The sequence below is a fragment of the Engraulis encrasicolus genome, chromosome 1 (assembly GCF_034702125.1).
Source record: "Engraulis encrasicolus isolate BLACKSEA-1 chromosome 1, IST_EnEncr_1.0, whole genome shotgun sequence".
NCBI classification, from domain to species: domain Eukaryota; kingdom Metazoa; phylum Chordata; class Actinopteri; order Clupeiformes; family Engraulidae; genus Engraulis; species Engraulis encrasicolus.
In genome coordinates, this window is record NC_085857.1 from 9,467,697 (window position 1) to 9,487,248 (window position 19,552).

The 19,552-nt window shown below is 41.3% G+C and overlaps 4 protein-coding genes across 4 annotated transcripts; 1 reads left to right on the forward strand and 3 right to left on the reverse strand.

Annotated features, from left to right (window-relative positions):
* Window positions 1-6,771: 6,771 nt before the first annotated feature.
* On the forward strand, window positions 6,772-7,487 carry LOC134447643 (histone H2A, sperm-like). Its single transcript, XM_063197209.1, has one exon. It carries the CDS (start codon window positions 7,079-7,081, stop codon window positions 7,439-7,441), a length of 363 nt encoding a protein of 120 aa, XP_063053279.1. The 5' UTR covers window positions 6,772-7,078; the 3' UTR covers window positions 7,442-7,487.
* Window positions 7,488-8,420: 933 nt separating this feature from the next.
* Window positions 8,421-9,268, reverse strand: LOC134447576 (histone H2A-like). Its single transcript, XM_063197095.1, has one exon. It carries the CDS (start codon window positions 9,251-9,253, stop codon window positions 8,876-8,878), a length of 378 nt encoding a protein of 125 aa, XP_063053165.1. The 5' UTR covers window positions 9,254-9,268; the 3' UTR covers window positions 8,421-8,875.
* A 657-nt stretch (window positions 9,269-9,925) lies between these two features.
* LOC134447556 (histone H2A-like) lies at window positions 9,926-10,834 on the reverse strand. The gene has a single exon (XM_063197077.1). It carries the CDS (start codon window positions 10,812-10,814, stop codon window positions 10,437-10,439), a length of 378 nt encoding a protein of 125 aa, XP_063053147.1. The 5' UTR covers window positions 10,815-10,834; the 3' UTR covers window positions 9,926-10,436.
* Window positions 10,835-11,557: 723 nt separating this feature from the next.
* Window positions 11,558-12,336, reverse strand: LOC134447481 (histone H1-like). Its single transcript, XM_063196951.1, has one exon. The coding sequence runs from the start codon at window positions 12,149-12,151 to the stop codon at window positions 11,558-11,560; it is 594 nt and encodes a 197-aa protein (XP_063053021.1). The 5' UTR covers window positions 12,152-12,336.
* Window positions 12,337-19,552: the final 7,216 nt, after the last annotated feature.

Below are 19,552 nucleotides of genomic sequence, written 5' to 3' on the forward strand. Positions count from 1 at the left end.
TAGGCCTACATTATATTGTGGGGATCATTCAAATGTATTTACATCCAATACATAGGCTACTTGTCCCTCATCTAAAGCAAACAAATATACACTGTAAATTTGAACATTTTATTGTTTTGCTAAAAGGTTGTCAAACTTACATACGTACATTGATAATGATGTATGCTCTCATTTGCATATGTACACATAAAAATACAAAAAAACATCCGATGCATTTTTTTCTTCTCTCAAAGTGAAACTTTGGGAAACCAAGCTAAATTCTATCAATTAGGCCCATAGATTATAGGCTTTTTCTGCAATAAAACTTTAGGGTACTCAACATTTCTGGGTTCATGAAATCACGACTAATAGAGAATATGGCAATTTACATAGACAGAACCATGTCTCAAACATATAAGCTTGTGCACACTCAACATTTATCGTAAACTTTTTCTGGACATTGTGGCTGTGAAAAGGCGTCTTCCATATGTATTAGAGCAGGGGTGGGGAACATTTTTCATTCGAGGGGCCACTTCAAATTGCTCCGAGGGCCGTAAAATCCAGAAAAATTCCCATAGGCTATAAATGGGCCAATTCTCACAAAATTCATTCACAACATGCACAACATAGGTATTGACCAACCCCTAAAAGGACAAGAAACGGTGAACAAAAAATATTGTGCCCGGGGTGATAAATGACCCCACTCGGTCGCTTTAGGGTTAAAGACTGAAAATGTTTGAAATTACAGTATTCAAAGGTTCATATTTTTGTCATTTTCAAAGGTGTTTTCCTAACCATTTATTTCATCTGCATATCTATATGTGTTTAAAGGGGTTGCAGGTTTACCAACAGAACGCCATCATTAGCCCTTTGAGGAGTAGCATCACAAATACCGGTATTTGATTAGAATTTTGCCCAAATGTTGAGTTCTCATTATGATGTCATAAGGTTTTTTGCAAGATTCTTACTTCTATGGGAGCTGTAGAGTGTTCAAATAAAATTCTAGAAGAACCTGGGGAAATTCCTTATTCAAAGGGTTTAAATGACAATTGAAATTCAGCATACACACTTCTTGTGCTGCCTTCTCTCACTCACACATAAAAATGTGTTTTTAAATTAAAAGAAATCTCACTGCCCTTCCACTGTCTCTCACTGTCTTTTCTGGGGACCATAAAAATGAACAGATGTATCATTATGGTCTTAAATGAACTAAATAAAACACATTTAATTGCATTTAGAATAATGTTGGTATTTAATGCAAAATGTTTTTTTCACAGTTTACTTTGTATTTTTGTTACATTCATAAGCTTCTCTTTTTAAAAAGTTTATTTATTTTGAACTAAACTTTAGTTTTTACTTTTTTGTCCATATATCGGAAAATTATGTAGTTATATGCGTTAAATGCACATTAATATTACATTACATTACATTACATTACATTGCATTTGGCAGACGCTTTATAACCAAAGCGACTTTCAGAAGAGGACATAATCAAGCCAACATCACAAGCAAATACAAAGTGCACAGGAGATATACAGAACAACAAGTGCAATTACAAAAAGTTAGTTAGTTTTTTTTTTTTTTTTTAAATAAAGAGGAAATAACGAGAACACACACACACAAACACACACTCACAAACTAAACTAAACTAAACTAAACATCATGTCAGGATTCTGCCCTGGGGCAAGGCCAGTTCAATCATTAGTCTAGTAGATTCTCTCGAAAGAGGAATGTCTTTAGTTGTTTCTTGAAGGCTGCAAGAGAGGTGCTTAGTCTTGCTATAATACCTATAACCTATAATATACATATAATAACCTAAAAAAACCTTTTCCTCCTGTTTCTACGTTTGAAAATAATATCATAGTAGCATACTGAGCAGTTTTTGGTGAATTTGTCAACTCCATAAGATTTTGCACGTCAACTCCATAAGAAAATCTTATGGAGTTGACTCTTACGGAGTTGATAAATCAACCTACTTTTCATAATAACACATGATTCTCTAACAGAAATCATCTGGTACATCAGCAGTTACTTAAGGACTTGCCAATGAAGTTATTCTATTTTTTTTATTATACAAAATACTGAAATAACCTTTATTTTTATGCATTATGGTGTTGACACATTATGGTTGTGGCATAGGTGGTCTTCCTAAAGATGCACTAATAAAATCAAATATTAAATGTGACCTTAACAGAACAGTGTCTCCATGGCATGTATACCAAACAGGAAGTAGTACCAGGCTGCTTAGAGTGTGAGCTGACCACAATAATGGTAGATTTTTTTGCATTTAAAAAAAATCTTAAGGTGTTGATTAAAAGTCCAGACACATGTTCAATAGTTTAAAAAGTATATAAAAAAGGTTTGTACATTGTACATTGTACATACATTTATTTAGTTTGATTAATTATCCAAAATACTTGATCACAGTAGCTATGATGTTTGTTATATTTAATTTTAACCAATTATTATGGTATTGTCAACTTTTAAATCGTGCTTTCGGACATGGGGTTTTGAAGGTACTGATGACACACTGCAACGTGTAAAATAATAATAAAAAAAACTGTATGAATATGAAATCGTATTTTGTTGTACAAAACTTCTTCTTCTGTCATTCCAGCTAATTTTGTTGCAATTTTTAATTACATTTTAAGCATAAACATGAGTGTTATCTCCTGGACATGTTTTGTCGCATCTCTCAAGAATCCCTGAAAAATAAAGACAATAGGGTTTTTTTTTTTTTTTTTTTTTAAGTCTATATCACCTTAAGAACTATCTTGTCATATTGCATTTAGCGTGGTTTTACATGGCTAACATGAAAATCAGGGATTCTTGAGAGATGGGACAAAACGCGTTTTGAAAACCTGATTTTGAAAATGCAGAATATGTTGTTGATGGTTATATATTCATGTAGATAAAGATGTGTAGTTTTCAGGCATGTAAAAATACAGGCTCCAGGTAAAAAGGCATTTTTAACAAATTAACATGTTTACCTTCACACCTAGATTTTCGTCAACTCCGTCAGACACAAGAAAAGTACACAATTAAATTATTTTATTATACGGTGTGACGTCATCGGTCGAATGCTCCATTCATTTCAACGGGGCTCCCCAACGTTCGCACGTCTGTTATTTTTCGATAACGGACGGGTTGGTCTATAACAGACCGCTGTCAATGGCAACAAGACTTTTCACTGCTAAAGCGACTTTTCAACAAGACTCTAATCAGCTGCTGTGATAGACAACACCTTTTGTCCTGGCTACCTAGCTGTTGCCTAGCGGTGTTCCAAGTTACGGCACTGTTTTGTTTTGGGCAGCAACAATCTTTTGACATTAAAAACTATAATAGACTTAACATTAAATAGGCCTAAAGAAATGTCCCCGCCATGTGTGAATCATTTAACCCTGTGAAACCTGAACCATGAAAGCAATGAGAGAAAATTCTAATTTTTTGGAATTTGCTTCAATATTGGTCCCTTATAAGAAATGTAAAAAAAAAATTCAAAATTTTGTTAAGGTCGCTGAGATATTTAATGCATCATATATGATGCATCAGGCTTTTAATGAATGAAAATTCCAATTTCATGACCATTGAAAAATGACTTTTAATGCATTTACAACTTTTTTTTAATTTAAAAAAGTTGTCAGACAATTTAATTTGAGGGTTATCTTTAAATATTTAGTGAGATCCTGCCATTTTTTAAAGCCTATCCTTGTTTTAGCAGGACCATATTTTACATTTCCCACAGCCTGGTTGGGTAATTTTTTAAAATCTATGTAAAAACATAGCTGATCGAATGCTCAACAACCTATTTATGAGTGTAATATAGATCATTATTCATTTTTGATGTGTAATTTGAATATATGGGTCCATTACTACAATTGGACCATTTCTCCATTCACTTCAATGCATTTTTTACGAGATCATAATTTCAACATTTTGCATTGCATTTTCAAAATTGCAAGTAAAACCTGTTTCTTAAGGCAATATCTTTGTCTTGAAGTAAAACAACTTTTGTTTTTTGTTAAACGATCGTCGTGGTATGCTTTGTAAGTTTCCCTATGGAGCAAATGCATTGATGGCTGACTTCCTGCCACCGCCGGATGGTGCTTATATGTCTCATCAGATTTAGCACGATCTCTCTGCAACACGGTGTAAAAATATAAACTCTTCCTTGCTTAATTGCACAAAGCAAGTGTTCAAATTAAAGGATGTAGAGTTATATTTCGGAAATTTGTACACAAACCTTATGCAATTTGACGAAATCTCAGCGTCGGTCAGGGAAACCGCTTCTACCCCATTTTCCTGTTTTTCGCCGAGCTGTGGTCAACTTGTTGTCGACCGCTGCTCTCTTGTGGCGGTTTCCGTGTACTGCAGGACGTTTGGAAATGACACGCAGGATGTTTTTCAGATCGATTTTTTTGTGTGTCAGTGTGGAGAGGGCTTTGAATTTGATGAGACATATATGATGCATCCGGCGCGATAGGGTTAAGTATATCCATATAATAAGCGGGTTAACTTTCGGCGAGTCGGTCGCTTTTTGGAATAGCAGCACTTCAGAGAGAACAAGACCCCTCCGCTCCGCGTTGGGGTCTAAAGATTCTCTCTGTCGTGCTGCTATTCCACGGTAGCGACCTTCTCGCCGAACGTTAACCCTTACATAATAGTCCAACAAGAATCTTTAGCTCTGATTTGTATTGTAATGATACTTAGTTACCTTGATGTACAATAATATGTAATATATATATTTACATTTTAATTTAAGACTGTTATTAACAGACAGCGTTAGAAAAATTGTAATTTTCAGACTTGATCTTTTATTTTGCAACCATGAGGAAAACAACTTAAGTGGTTAAAATACCTGGTGGTATAGATCAAATGACCCTTTATTGCCTAAACAAAAAAAGATTTAAGAATTAGCTTTTTCCCCAAAATATTACAAAAACACCTGAAATTGCTGAGGAAAATCTTACAGAGTTGACAGAAAAACTGACAGAGTTGACAAACTGGTCTGATTTTTGGAGCCTATTAAGTGATAAATGTTTTTTCACAGTTTATTTTGTAGTTTTGTTACATTCTTAAGCTTCTCTTTTTAAAAAGTTTATTTGTTTTGAATTAAACTTAAGTTTTATCTTTTTTGTCCATATATAGAAAAATGATGTAGTTATATGCATTATATGCACATTAGTATACATATAATATCCTAAAATAAGTTTTCCCCCTCTTTCTACGTTTGAAAAGATGATCATATTAGCATATTGAGCAGTTTTTGGTGAATTTGTCAACTCCATAAGATTTTCCATGTCAACTCCATAAGAAAATCTTATGGAGTTGACTCTTACAGAGTTGACAAATCAACCTACTTTTCATAATAACACATGCTTTTCTAACAGAAATCATGTGGTACATCAGCAGTCGCTTAAGGACTTGCCAATAAAGTTATTCTAAGCTTTTATTATACATAAATTTTATTATACATAAATAATCCTTATTTTTATGCATTATGGTGTTGACACATTATGCTATATATATCCATAGGCCTATGTGAATATGAATTCCTGATAACATGTTTCATTGTAAAATTCAAATGCTTCCCCTTTCTTTTATTTGTTGATTTATTTACAGCTTTACAGCTTGATTAAGCTTGTACCAGGTGGATAGAGATGGCAAGTAAAGAAAGAACAAAGAGCTACAGGGAGAAATGGCTGATCCTGCAAAGACAGAGGCGGTCTTGAGGAAAATAATAGAGAGAAGATACTAATATTCAAGTTTTTATTTTTTGTAATGTATGCCTTAATATTTGCATAATGTACATTTATAATTAGCACAAGAATGTTTTTGTGTGGCCACAAACACCTAGATTTTCGTCAACTCCGTCAGACACAAGAAAAGTACATAATTAAATTATTATAATAGTCCAACAAGAATCTTTAGCTCTGATTTGTATTGTAATGATACTTAGTTACCTTGATGTACAATAATATGTAATATATATATATATATATATATATATATATTTACATTTTAATTTAAGACTGTTATTAACACACAGCGTTAGAAAAATGGTCATTTTCAGACTTGATCTTTTATTTTGCAACCATGAGGAAAACAACTAAAGTGGTTAAAATACCTTGTGGTATAGATCTAATGACCCTTTATTGCCTAAACAAAAAAAGATTTAAGAATTAGCTTTTTCCCCAAAATATTACAAAAACACCTGAAATTGCTGAGGAAAATCTTACGGAGTTGACAGAAAAACTGACAGAGTTGACAAACTGGTCTGATTTTTGGAGCCTATTAAGCGATAAATATTTTTTCACAATTTATTTTGTAGTTTTGTTACATTCTTAAGCTTCTCTTTTTAAAAAGTTTATTTGTTTTGAATTGAACTTAAGTTTTATCTTTTTTGTCCATATATAGAAAAAATATGTAGTTATATGCTTTATATGCACATTAGTATACATATAATATCCTAAAATAACTTTTCCCCCTGTTTCTACGTTTGAAAAGATGATCATATTAGCATATTGAGCAGTTTTTGGTGAATTTGTCAACTCCATAAGATTTTGCATGTCAACTCCATAAGAAAATCTTATGGAGTTGACTCTTACGGAGTTGACAAATCAACCTACTTTTCATAATAACACATGCTTTTCTAACAGAAATCATGTGGTACATCAGCAGTCGCTTAAGGACTTGCCAATAAAGTTATTCTAAGCTTTTATTATACATATATTTTATTATACATAAATAATCCTTATTTTTATACATTATGGTGTTGACACATTTTGCTATATATATATCCATAGGCCTATGTGAATATGAATTCCTGATAACATGCTTCATTGTAAAATTCAAATGCTTCCCCTTTCTTTTATTTGTTGATTTATTTACAGCTTTACAGCTTGATTAAGCTTGTACCAGGTGGATAGAGATGGCAAGTAAAGAAAGAACAAAGAGCTACAGGGAGAAATTGCTGATCCTGCAAAGACAGAGGCGGTCTTGAGGAAAATAATAGAGAGAAGATACTAATATTCAAGTTTTTGTTATTGTAATGTATGCCTTAATATTTGCATAATGTACATTTATAATTAGCACAAGAATGTTTTTGTGTGGCCACAAACACGAGACTGCATATGTTACATCCAGGGCTGGACTGCAGTTCCCCGTTGGTCGTGTGCACAGGCTGCTGCGTAAAGGCAACTATGCTGAGCGCGTGGGAGCTGGCGCACCCGTCTACCTGGCTGCAGTGCTCGAGTACTTGACCGCTGAGATCCTCGAGTTGGCTGGCAACGCCGCTCGTGACAACAAGAAGACTCGTATCATTCCCCGTCATCTGCAGCTGGCCGTGCGCAACGACGAGGAGTTGAACAAACTGCTCGGTGGTGTCACCATCGCTCAGGGTGGTGTGCTGCCCAACATTCAGGCTGTTCTCCTGCCCAAGAAGACCGAGAAGTCCAAGTAAATCTTCCCCCGACTTCCCTGAACAAAACGGCTCTTTTAAGAGCCACCCACACATCTCGAAAAGAGCAATTTTTAATGTTTGACAGAAATCATGATGACACGTAGTAAAACAAAACATATACATTGACATGTTTATACCATGAAGAATGGGGATGACTGTTACTATCGCCCATCTCCAAAACCCTGGCCTATAATATACACCGTCTAGTCTACATACCGGCTAAATAAGAATGTGCCAAGACGACACCGGAAGGGAATTGCTTAGCTATAATTATTACAAAGACTCGTTGACTGCCCAAGTATATTTCCCGCATTAGACGCCAGCGCGGTGTGTTGCCATGCATTCGTCCACGACTATGGTGCAACAGCTATACTTTGTGTGTTGAATGCATATGAAAGTATTTCAGAGATGTTTCAAACACGCATAAAATAGAAAGACCATTGAGAGTGCTGCGGTGTGGGCGCCAAAGCACAATGGGACTCAAAAGCATGTATGGTGATATTAAGTTTGCTTGGTTCTTGCCATTGTTGAGCTTCGTTGGAAGGGACGAATGTAAAAATGAATACCAAGCGCGTGCTATTTAAGCGCTACAGCCGAGACTTGTCTCCAATGACGTGCCCTCACCAGTTCCCTCTGATTGGATTACACCCTAATGGCGCCTAAAATTTAAACCATAGAGCACCGCCCCACCAAGATTGCAATGTAGCTCTACTCAATGGTGTTATAGTAGTCAACACGCACTTTTCATCTCTAACTATCCAACATGCACAATGTAGGCATATCCACTGGGTCGACCAATACAGTTTATTTACCGGTGTTAAAACACTTTTCACATCTAGCCTACATGTAAACAACATATGTCCTTTAATGCTACGCTATATTGAAACCACAGCCATATTACATATCACCCTACATGCTCTTGGGTCCCATTGTGCTTTGGCGCCAACACCGCAGCAGTCTCACCGGTCTTTCTATTATGCGTGTTTGAAACGTATCTGAAACACTTTCAACTGGAACATGCATATGCATTCAACACACAAGATGTGTAGGACCTATATTAGCTGCACCGTAGTCGTGAATGAATGCATGGCAACAAACTGCTGGCGTCTAATGCGGGAAACATACTTGGGCAGTCAACGAGTCTTTGTATTAATAATCATAGCTAAGCTATTCCCTTCCCGTGTCTCACATATTGAGCGTCTTGACACATTCTTACTTAGCCGTTACGTAGGCTAAACGGTGTAGATCAGTATGCCAGCGTTTTGGAGATAGCGATAGTAAACGGGTCATCCCCATTATCCCTGATATGAACAAGTCATTTTTTGTTTTACAATGTTTCATTATGATTTCTGTCAGACATTGAAAATTGCTCTTTTCGGGATGTGTGGGTGGCTCTTAAAAGAGCCGTTGTGTTCAGGGAAGCCGGGGACAAATTTACTTGGACTTCTCGGTCTTCTTGGGCAGGAGCACAGCCTGAATGTTGGGCAGCACACCACCCTGAGCGATGGTAACGCCACCGAGCAGTTTGTTCAACTCCTCGTCGTTACGCACGGCCAGCTGCAGATGACGGGGGATAATACGACTCTTCTTGTTGTCACGAGCGGCGTTACCGGCCAACTCCAAGATCTCAGCGGTCAAATACTCCATCACTGCAGCCATGTAGACGGGTGCACCAGCTCCCACGCGCTGAGCATAGTTGCCTTTACGCAGCAGCCTGTGCACACGACCAACGGGGAACTGCAGTCCAGCCCTGGAAGACCGAGTCTTGGCCTTCGCCCTTGTCTTGCCTCCGGTTTTGCCTCTTCCGCTCATGTTCGCTACGTCTTTGATTTCGAGAAATCGAGTGCCTGTCTGTTCACCTCTGGCCACTTCATATGCACGACTGGGGAGGCAACCTAGATCCTGAGTGGCTGAAGCTGTACGCTTTGGAGCCAATCACTGGGTAGTTAACACTGTGACACAGTTGGCGCTCTTTTCCGTTCTCAACAAATCACATTATCTTTTTAGGCAAACAACAAAACGCGCAACACAATGGAATTAACTTATGCTATATGAAACGCCGTCCTTTACATATAATTTATCATCTACCCTGCGCTTTATTCTGCGCGCTCTTCACTATGGAGTGTATTGCAACTTGTGCCAGAAGAAAGTAGCGCGCCATGGACATTTGACTCGAACCAAGTTATTTACAAAATAGAGATAAGTCATAACCCACAAACAAAATGTTATGTGAACGTATATACGGAGCTATCCGTGTGCAACTGTTCGTTTGGCTGGGTATAGAAGTAGGCTGGGTATAAGCCAAAAGCCTATAGCCATAGTTCGTTAAGTTGGGCTGGAGGGGTCTGGGGCTTTGATTATTTTTTAACAATCACTTTTCACCTCTGCCATACAGGTACAATGTATGTCCTTTCGTGGTATGCTAACACCATAGCCATATTTCATATCACCCTACATGCGTTTGGTAAACAACGTATGTCCTTTCATGCCACGCTAACGCCATAGCCATATGTCAATCACGCTACGCTTTTAGGTTTCATTGGGCTTTGGCGCCCAAACCGCAGCACTCTCACTGGTCTTTGCATAATTCGTGTTTGAAACGCTTTCAAGTGGAGCATGCATATGCATTCAACACACAAGATGTTTATATTAGCTGCGCCATAGTCGTAGATGCATGCATGGCAACACACTATGCTGGCTTGCGTCTAATGCAGGAAACACTTGGGATGTCAACGTGTCTTTGTATTCATTAACCTAACCAATTCCCTTCCGGTGTCTTCTCACGTTGTTTATTCAGGCAGTATGTTCACCGTGTGTAGGCCAGCGGTTTGGGAGTTGGCGATAGTAACCGATCTCTTGTTCATGATGTAAACCAGTCAATACATTTCGTTTTTCCTTGTTTTATCAATTTCTATCAGACATTGAAAATTGCTTTTTAAGGGATAGGTGGGCGGCTCTTAAAAGAGCCTTTGTGGTATGGGTATGGGAGGCAAATTTACTTGGACTTCTCAGTCTTCTTGGGCAGGAGCACAGCCTGAATGTTGGGCAGCACACCACCCTGAGCGATGGTAACGCCACCGAGCAGTTTGTTCAACTCCTCGTCGTTACGCACGGCCAGCTGCAGGTGACGAGGAATGATACGACTCTTCTTGTTGTCACGAGCGGCGTTACCGGCCAACTCCAGGATCTCAGCCGTCAAGTATTCGAGCACAGCAGCCATGTAGACGGGTGCACCAGCTCCGACGCGCTGAGCATAGTTGCCTTTGCGCAGCAGCCTGTGCACACGACCGACGGGGAACTGCAGCCCAGCCCTGGATGAACGAGTCTTGGCCTTCGCCCTTGTCTTGCCGCCGGTTTTGCCTCTTCCGCTCATGTTTGCTTCTTTGTCTTAGATTTCGAAAAATCGAGTGGTAGTCGTTCCGCCTTACGCCACTATATACACTCGGCTAGGGAGGCAACCTAGAGCCTGAGTGGCTGAAGCTGTAAGCTTTAGAGCCAATCACTGGGTAATCAACACCGTGACGTTGTTGGGCAAACAGTTGGCGCTCTCTTCCGTTCTCCCCACAATCACATTATGTTTAGTCAAACGAAATGTGCAACACAATGGAATTAACTGAAATAATGTATTTGGATGGATTTTCATATAGCATATAATTTCATAGAATACCTTGCGCTTTATTCTGTGCGCTCTTCGCTATGGAGTGTATTGCAACTTGATCCATAAGAAATTCGCGCGCCATGGACATTTGACTCGAACCAAGTTATTTACAAAATAGAGATAGCCATAACCTACAAACAAAATGTTATGTGAACGTATATACGGATGTATCCGTGTGCAACTGTTCGCTTGGCTGGGTATAGAAGTTAGTTGGGTATAAGGCAAAAGCCTATTGTCCTTCCTCGTTAAGTTGGGTTGGTGCGAGCCTTCGGTTGTTTTGTTAACACCGAATGACCTTTGTTGCAAAATTGCGCGTAATTCAAGTTTGCCAACGTTCATGCTAATTTCAAAGACCGCATTTGGTGCATGGCGCATTTCATTGGAACACCTGTAATTAATGAGGCAATTGGGTGGCTCTTAGAAGAGCCTTTTGTTTCACACGACAGCCTAAAAAGCATTTACTTCTTCTTGGGGGCTGCCCTCTTGGGCTTGGCTGCTTTGGGCTTAGCTGCCTTGGGCTTGGCTGCCTTTGCCCTCGGGCTCTTTGCTGCCTTCTTGGGAGCTGCTGGCTTCTTTGCCTTCTTGGGGCTCTTGGTAGCCTTCTTGGGGGCGGCGGGCTTCTTAGCCTTCTTCGGGCTTTTGGTAGCTTTCTTGGCGGCTGCGGCTGCGGCTGGCTTTTTGGCTGCTGCCTTCTTGGCAGCTGGCTTTTTGGCCGCTGGCTTCTTGACTGCCTTCTTCTTGGGCTCTGCCGCCTTCTTGGCTAACTTGAAGGATCCGGACGCTCCGACTCCTTTGGTGTGAACAAGTGTGCCTTTAGTGACCAGTGCTCTGACTGCCACTTTGACACGGGCCTTGTTCTTCTCCACATCGTATCCACCAGCTGCGAGCGCCTTCTTCAGAGCGGCAAGGGACACTCCCTTCTTCTCCTTGGAGGCAGCGATTGCTTTCACAATCAACTCGCCGACACTTGGGCCAGTCTTCTTGGGCCTGGGTGCCTTCTTCTTGGGTGATTTCGCCGGTGCGGCAGCGGGGGCTGGAGCAGTCTCTGCCATTCTTGTCGCTTGCGTCTTTCAGTGTTTCCTTTCCACAGAATGAACGACAGGTTAAGCCAGTGGGCAGGACTTAACCCTTATGTTGTGTTCGGGTCATTTTTTACCCGTTTTGAAGTTTTAGGTTGAAAAAAACACACTTTCCTTTATTTTCTTGGAATAAGGCTTCATCTAATCCTCAGTCACAATCATTGCAGCACACAAAACATATGTTTTATCATTTCAGTAAATTTTAAAGGTCCAAAAAAAAAAAGTTACATCTGTGGTGTTCAGGGTCAAAATTGACCCGGCATAGATTTTTGGCTGTTGTATGCATTTCTGAAAAGCTGTTGGTTGCCCCTTGTCTTTAGTTTGGTGATTTATCGTGAGGAAAATATATTTCTTGCCTGAACATTTTTTTGCCAGCTTTTTCATATTCCAAATCCAATATGGCCGCCGGACAGTCCCATACACTACAATACGTCATATCTCCTGTTGTGAAAGGAGTACAGATGTATTTCTGGTGTCTACTCATATGTTTTCATGGTCAGGGAATCAATTTCTGCATTATATAATGAGATTTTTTGCACATTTGTTTGCAAAATACATTTTTGCACATTATTTTTTCCAAAAAACGTATCAAAAATTCATATTGGCACCCAAACATGTAGAACTGGTCTTATACTTTCCATAAAGTTGATGTGGCAATGACATAATAGTCCATGTTCATGGCATAGGGGGTTCAGATGAATAGTGTGACTTTTTTCATGTTAATTGATGTGTTCATTTCCAATATCTTTGCATTAGATTGGTGGAATAGCTGTGACTCGGACAGAATTGTTATTTTGTATATTTACCACACTAAAATCATATAAATATTGAAAAACACCAAGTCAACATATTTAAACATTGATTTTATGCACTGAAAAACTAATTTAGTTGACATTTGGTCTTTATCCTGCTATAAATATCTTTGGGTTGGTTTGGACCTCAACACCACAAATGACACAATTGAAGATATTTTTCAATATTAGAGAAAAAACAATTAAATACATTTGGGGGTTGTTGTACTCTCATATCAGCTGTAATACATGGACAACACAATCACTAATTGTATCACTTTAGGAGGTATTACTAGTGAATTTATGCAGATTTTGATAGTTTTGGTCATCAAAAACGATTTGCATAATGTAAGATAAAAGACCAGTAAAGTCAAAAAGATGAATACATAAAGTAATATTTCCATGGATATGAATACATACCAAGTTAGCCATGAGATGAAAAACAATATTTGATGATAACTAGTGTTTTTGGGTATTTTATGGCTGAGTTTTGTTATCACGGGTCAAAAATGACCCGAACACCACAGGTGTATGCAGCTTACGAACACAACACAAGGGTTAAAATCAACATGAGAGCCGTAGAGATTCAACCAAGCCAACTCTCCGTCTCTTTGTCTCTACAAGCAGCTCGTTTGTGCTTTCTGCTCTCGTTTATGTTAAAATATGTGAATAATGAAACCACGTTTGGTTGCGCAAACAAATTCTCTGATAAATGAAATAACCCAACGTTCACAGAAACACGTACAAAGTGGTTCTATGTCCGTTTTTGGTGTTTAAACTTAACTGCAACTTCACTAGTAAGGGTGAAGTTATGGAGAGTTGGGTCAATTTTCTCAAGAAAACTGGTGATTTTAAGAATTTTCCAAATATCACATGTTGCCTTCGAAGCCCAAATGACAAAATTCACAATGCTGTCTATCCAAATAAATACTATTCATTTGCTTTTGCCTTCTGTATTACTCTACAAATAGCATGTTTTTGACAGAGTAAAGCACAGTCACTTGCGTGTTAAACTGCTCATACGCATAGTTATAAGGTCCCTATGAATGAGCAAAGCTGTGGCACTAAAGTAACCCTTAAGACTTTCGCCATGTTGAAACACTGTGAACAAATGTATGTTTGGTGTTTTACAAACTTGTGTCGATTTAACCTCCTGCTGCTTGTTGATGCATATCCACCATAAACAAAAATGAATAGCAGACTAAGCACCACATGTTGTACACGACTTGGGTCTATTCATTTTCATATTTCTACACAGGAGAAGGACTGAAATGCACCATTCATTACCACACGATAACAGGAAACACAGTATTTTACAGGATCACAAGATACAGTGTTTTACTTTACAATATTTTAATGGTTTCATCTTTAAAGGGACACTGTGTGAGATTTTTAGTTGTTTATTTCCAGAATTCATGCTGCCCATTCACTGATGTTACATTTTTCACGAATATTTACCACCACCAACAAATTCTAAGTATTCATTATGGCTGGAAAAAATGTCACTTTTCATACATCCGCCATTTTGAATTTCCAAAAATAGCCATTTTTAGCTGCAAAAATGACTCTACTTGCACCATACTAGGAAATATTTGTTTATTACTCAGTAAACTTTCATGTAAATATACAATTTGGTGATAGCCAACCCAGTTTCAATGAGCAGCTTATTTGCAGTACCCTTTTTTGACCATTTCCTGGACAGTGTCCCTTTGTCATCATTGTCTTCAACCCATTTATCATTATGTTATTAATATGCACCGGATCCAAGATCCGTTTCCGGCAGGACAATAGGGTTTTTCACAGGATCCGGATCAGGATCCAGGATCTGGTAGCCGAGGCTTTTCAGTCAAAATAGTTTGAGCCAACGTGATAAAAAGGGCCCACGTGTCTGAGTAGGCTATGTGTTTCAACCCTTTCGTAGGATCCGGTATCCGGTTCCGGATCCGGCAGGATCTTAAGCAGTGGATCCGGTATCCGGCAGGATCTTAAAAATCAGGATCCGGTGCATCCCTAGTTATTATGTTACATTACATTACATTAGTATTTAGCAGACGCCTTTGTTCAAAACGACTTACAAGGAGTAATTTAAACAAGAACAAGGTAAGGCACAGTGTACAGTTGCAACACTGATAGCATTGTCCTACAAAGAGTAAAGAAGAGGACAATGCATTAAAAAGTAGCAAAAAGTAAACAAAGACCTCAAGGTGCAGTGTACGGTTGCAACACTGACAACATTGTCAAAGTAATAGAAGCAACCATTCTCTGGGTACGACAGTGCACATTTACCTCCAAGCTAGCAGGTAACATTGAGTCCTATGAGACCAGTTAGCCGCCAGCTGGTTTCATAGGACTCAATGTTAACCGGTAGCTTAGAAGTAAAATGTGCACTGCCATACTCAGAGAACAGTTGAAAGTGCAGGAGAAATGTAAAACTCAACCCTTTAACTCAAGGGGAGGTGTACAATAAGCTTATTTCCAAAAACGGGACAGTATCACTTTGAGCATGTTCATCACGAAAGACACCCTCCATCCAGCCATTTTCAAACAACATGTAGGCCTATAATGCAGGACAGAAAATTAAGCAACAGTTTCTTTCCTCAAGTCATCCGCATTGTAAATACCATCTATTTCTTTGTTATTACGATTATTCTTGTCAAATTTATTTTCCTATTATGTATCTATTACAACAGACACAAACCAGGATTTCCCCTTGCACTCAAGGCCTATATTGAAGGTAGCAAAACAGACCCCACCTTCTCTAGGTCCCCTGAATATATATATAACTATATCATATATATATATATAACTTATTTGTTTTGCAAATGTATTTTCTAAGATTGCAAAATATGTCATATCTCATGTGTAGCTGAATAACATTAAATTTATATCGGGGCCGGATGAAACCTTACACAGACACACATCACTCACACACACACACCCCTCACACACCCTACACACATCCCTCACACACACACACCCCTCACACATCCCCCCTCACACACACACACCCCTCACACACCCTACACACACATACACACACACACCTCACACATCCCCTACACACCCTACACACACACACACACCCCTCACACACCCTACACACACACACACACACACACCTCACACATCCCTCACACACACACACACACCCTACACACACACACACACACACACCTCACACACCCCTACACACCCTACACACACACACACACCCCTCACACACCCTACACACACACACACACCTCACACACCTCACACACCCTCCACACACACCTCACACACCCTCCACACACACACACACCCTACACACACACACACCCTACACACACACACCCTACACACACACACACCCCTCACACACCCTACACACCCTACACACACACACACACCTCACACACCCCTCACACACCCTACACACACACACACACCTCACACACCCCTACACACCCTACACACACACACACACCCCTCACACACCCTACACACACACACACCCTACACACACACACCCCTCACACACCCCTACACACCCTACACACACACACCCCTCACACCCCCTACACACACACACACCCCTCACACACCCTACACACACACACACACACACACCTCACACACCCCTCACACACCCTACACACACACACACACCTCACACACCCTACACACACACACACACCCCTCACACACCCTACACACACACACACACCTCACACACCTCACACACCCTCCACACACCCCTCAGACACCTCACACATCCCCTACACACCCCTCACACACCCCTCACACACCTCACACACCCCTCACACCCCTACACACACACACACCCCTCACACACCTCACACACCCCTACACACACTCACACACACACACACCTCACACACCCCTACACACACACACACACCCCTCACACACCCCTCACACACCCTACACACACACACACCCCTCACACACCCTACACACACCCCTCACACATCCCTCACACACACACACCCCTCACACACCCTACACACACACACACCTCACACACCCTACACCCCTCACACACCCCTCACACACACACACCCCTCACACACCCTACACACACCCTACACACACCCTACACACACACACCCCTCACACACCCTACACACACACACACCCCTCACACACCCCTCACACACCCTACACACACCCTACACACACCCTACACACACACACACCCCTCACACACCCTACACACACACACCCCTCACACACCCTACACACACACACACCCCTCACACACCCCTCACACACCCTACACACACACACACCCCTCACACACCCTACACACACACACACACCCCTCACACACACCCTCACACACACCCTCACACACACACTCACACACACCCTCAAACACGCCCTCACACACACACATACACCCTCACACACCCCTCACACACCCCTCACACACCCTACACACACACACACCCCTCACACACCCTACACACACACACCTCACACACCCCTCACACACCCTACACACACACACACACCCCTCACACACCCTACACACCCCTCACACACCTCACACATCCCCTACACCAGGGCTTGACAGTCACCTTTTCGCTTGCCGGCCGGCCACTGTGGCTAGCGGTTTGACGCCCTCTCGTGACTTCACATGGTAATCAAACATCTCAAACAAGCGATTTAAGGTTAGGGTTAGGTTTAGGGTTAAGGTTAGGGTTAGGGTTAAGGTTAGGGTTAGGTTTAGGGTTAGGTTTAGGGTTAAGGTTAGGGTTAGGATTAGGTTTAGGGTCGTATGACGTAAGCGGTAAGTCACGAAAGGGCGTCGAACTAGTGAGTCCCGGCCACTGTGGCTAGCGGTTTTCCCCGAGGAGTCACTAGCCATCCAGCTCCTCTACTAGCCACAAATTTGATTTTTTTTTTTTTTTTTTAATCATGATGCTGTACCTCTAACCTCAGAAGATGAGGTGCTGAAAGCAAGAAGATTAGTGCATGGGTTTCTACATGATAATAAAACAAAACAACTGAAACTGAGCTGAACAATTGATACACAAGGGGCAAAGTGCAGAATATACGCTATTCTGATATAGCGTACCATAGAATAAGCTATCTGCCAAATTGGCTAGTGACACTGAAATTGTTACCAGTCACGTTTCATCAGCATTTGGCTGGTTGGCAGGTGCCAGTGTCAAGCCCTGCCCTACACACACACACACCTCACACACCCCCTACACACACACACCTCACCCCCCCCACACACACACACACACACTCTACACACACACACACCTCACACACACCACCCTACACAGACACACACCCCTCACACTTACCCTTCTTGTTCCCCCTTATATGTTTATTGAAGAACACATTTTCAGTAGGCTATGTCACAGAAGTGAGTACAACCCCCTCCCCTCCCCTCATATTTCTGCAGATTTGTAAGTATATCTCTTCATGTGACAACATTAAAGACATTTCACGATGACACAATGAACTTAACCAGCATAAAGCTTACCGTACATAGCCACTTCAATTTATTGTTCATTCAAAATAATTTGAAATACAGTCATTAATGTTTACAGCCATGATTACAGCCATTAATGTCACAGAAGTGAGAAAACCCATATGCAGGGCCGGATTAATGCACAGGCTAGATATGGCTGCAGCCTAGGGCCCCCACCTGCTAGGGGCCCCACAGGCTAGATATGGCTGCAGCCTAGGGCCCCCACCTGCTAGGGGCCCCACAGGCTAGATATGGCTGCAGCCTAGGGGCCCCCACCTGACAGGGGCCCCCACAGGATAGATATGGCTGCAGCCTAGGGGCCCCAACAAGACAGGGGCCCCCACAGGCTAGATGTGGCTGCAGCCTAGGGCCCCCACCTGCCAGGGGCCCCCACAGGCTAGATATGGCTGCAGCCTAGGGGTCCCCACCACAGGCTAGATATGGCTGAAGCCTAGGGCCCCACCTGCTAGGGGCCCCCACAGGCTAGATATGGCTGCAGCCTAGGGCCCCCACCTTCCAGAGGCCCCACAGGCTAGATATGGCTGCAGCCTAGGGCCCCCACAGGCTAGATATGGCTGCAGCCTAGGGCCCCCACCTGCTAGGGGCCCCCACAGGCTAGATATGGCTGCAGCCTAGGGCCCCACCTGCTAGGGGCCCCCACAGGCTAGATATGGCTGCAGCCTAGGGCCCCCACCTGCCAGGGGCCCCACAGGCTAGATATGGCTGCAGCCTAGGGCCCCCACAGGCTAGATATGGCTGCAGCCTAGGGGCCCCACCTGCCAGGGGCCCCCACAGGCTAGATATGGCTGCAGCCTAGGGCCCCCCATCTGCCAGGGGCCCCCACAGGCTAGATATTATATAAATTGCGAGGATCAGGATCTGCTTTAGTGGTCACAGAAGTGAGTACACCCCTCACATTCCTGAAGATCTGGATATCTTTATGGGGCCACATTAGAAAATCAACTTTGCCACAATGGACAGTATCAGTGATCAACTTATATAGCTGCTTCAATTAATTATTGACTCAAAATAATTTGAAATACAGCCATTAATCAATGTCTCAAAATGTACCTCACAAAAATGAGAGCTAAA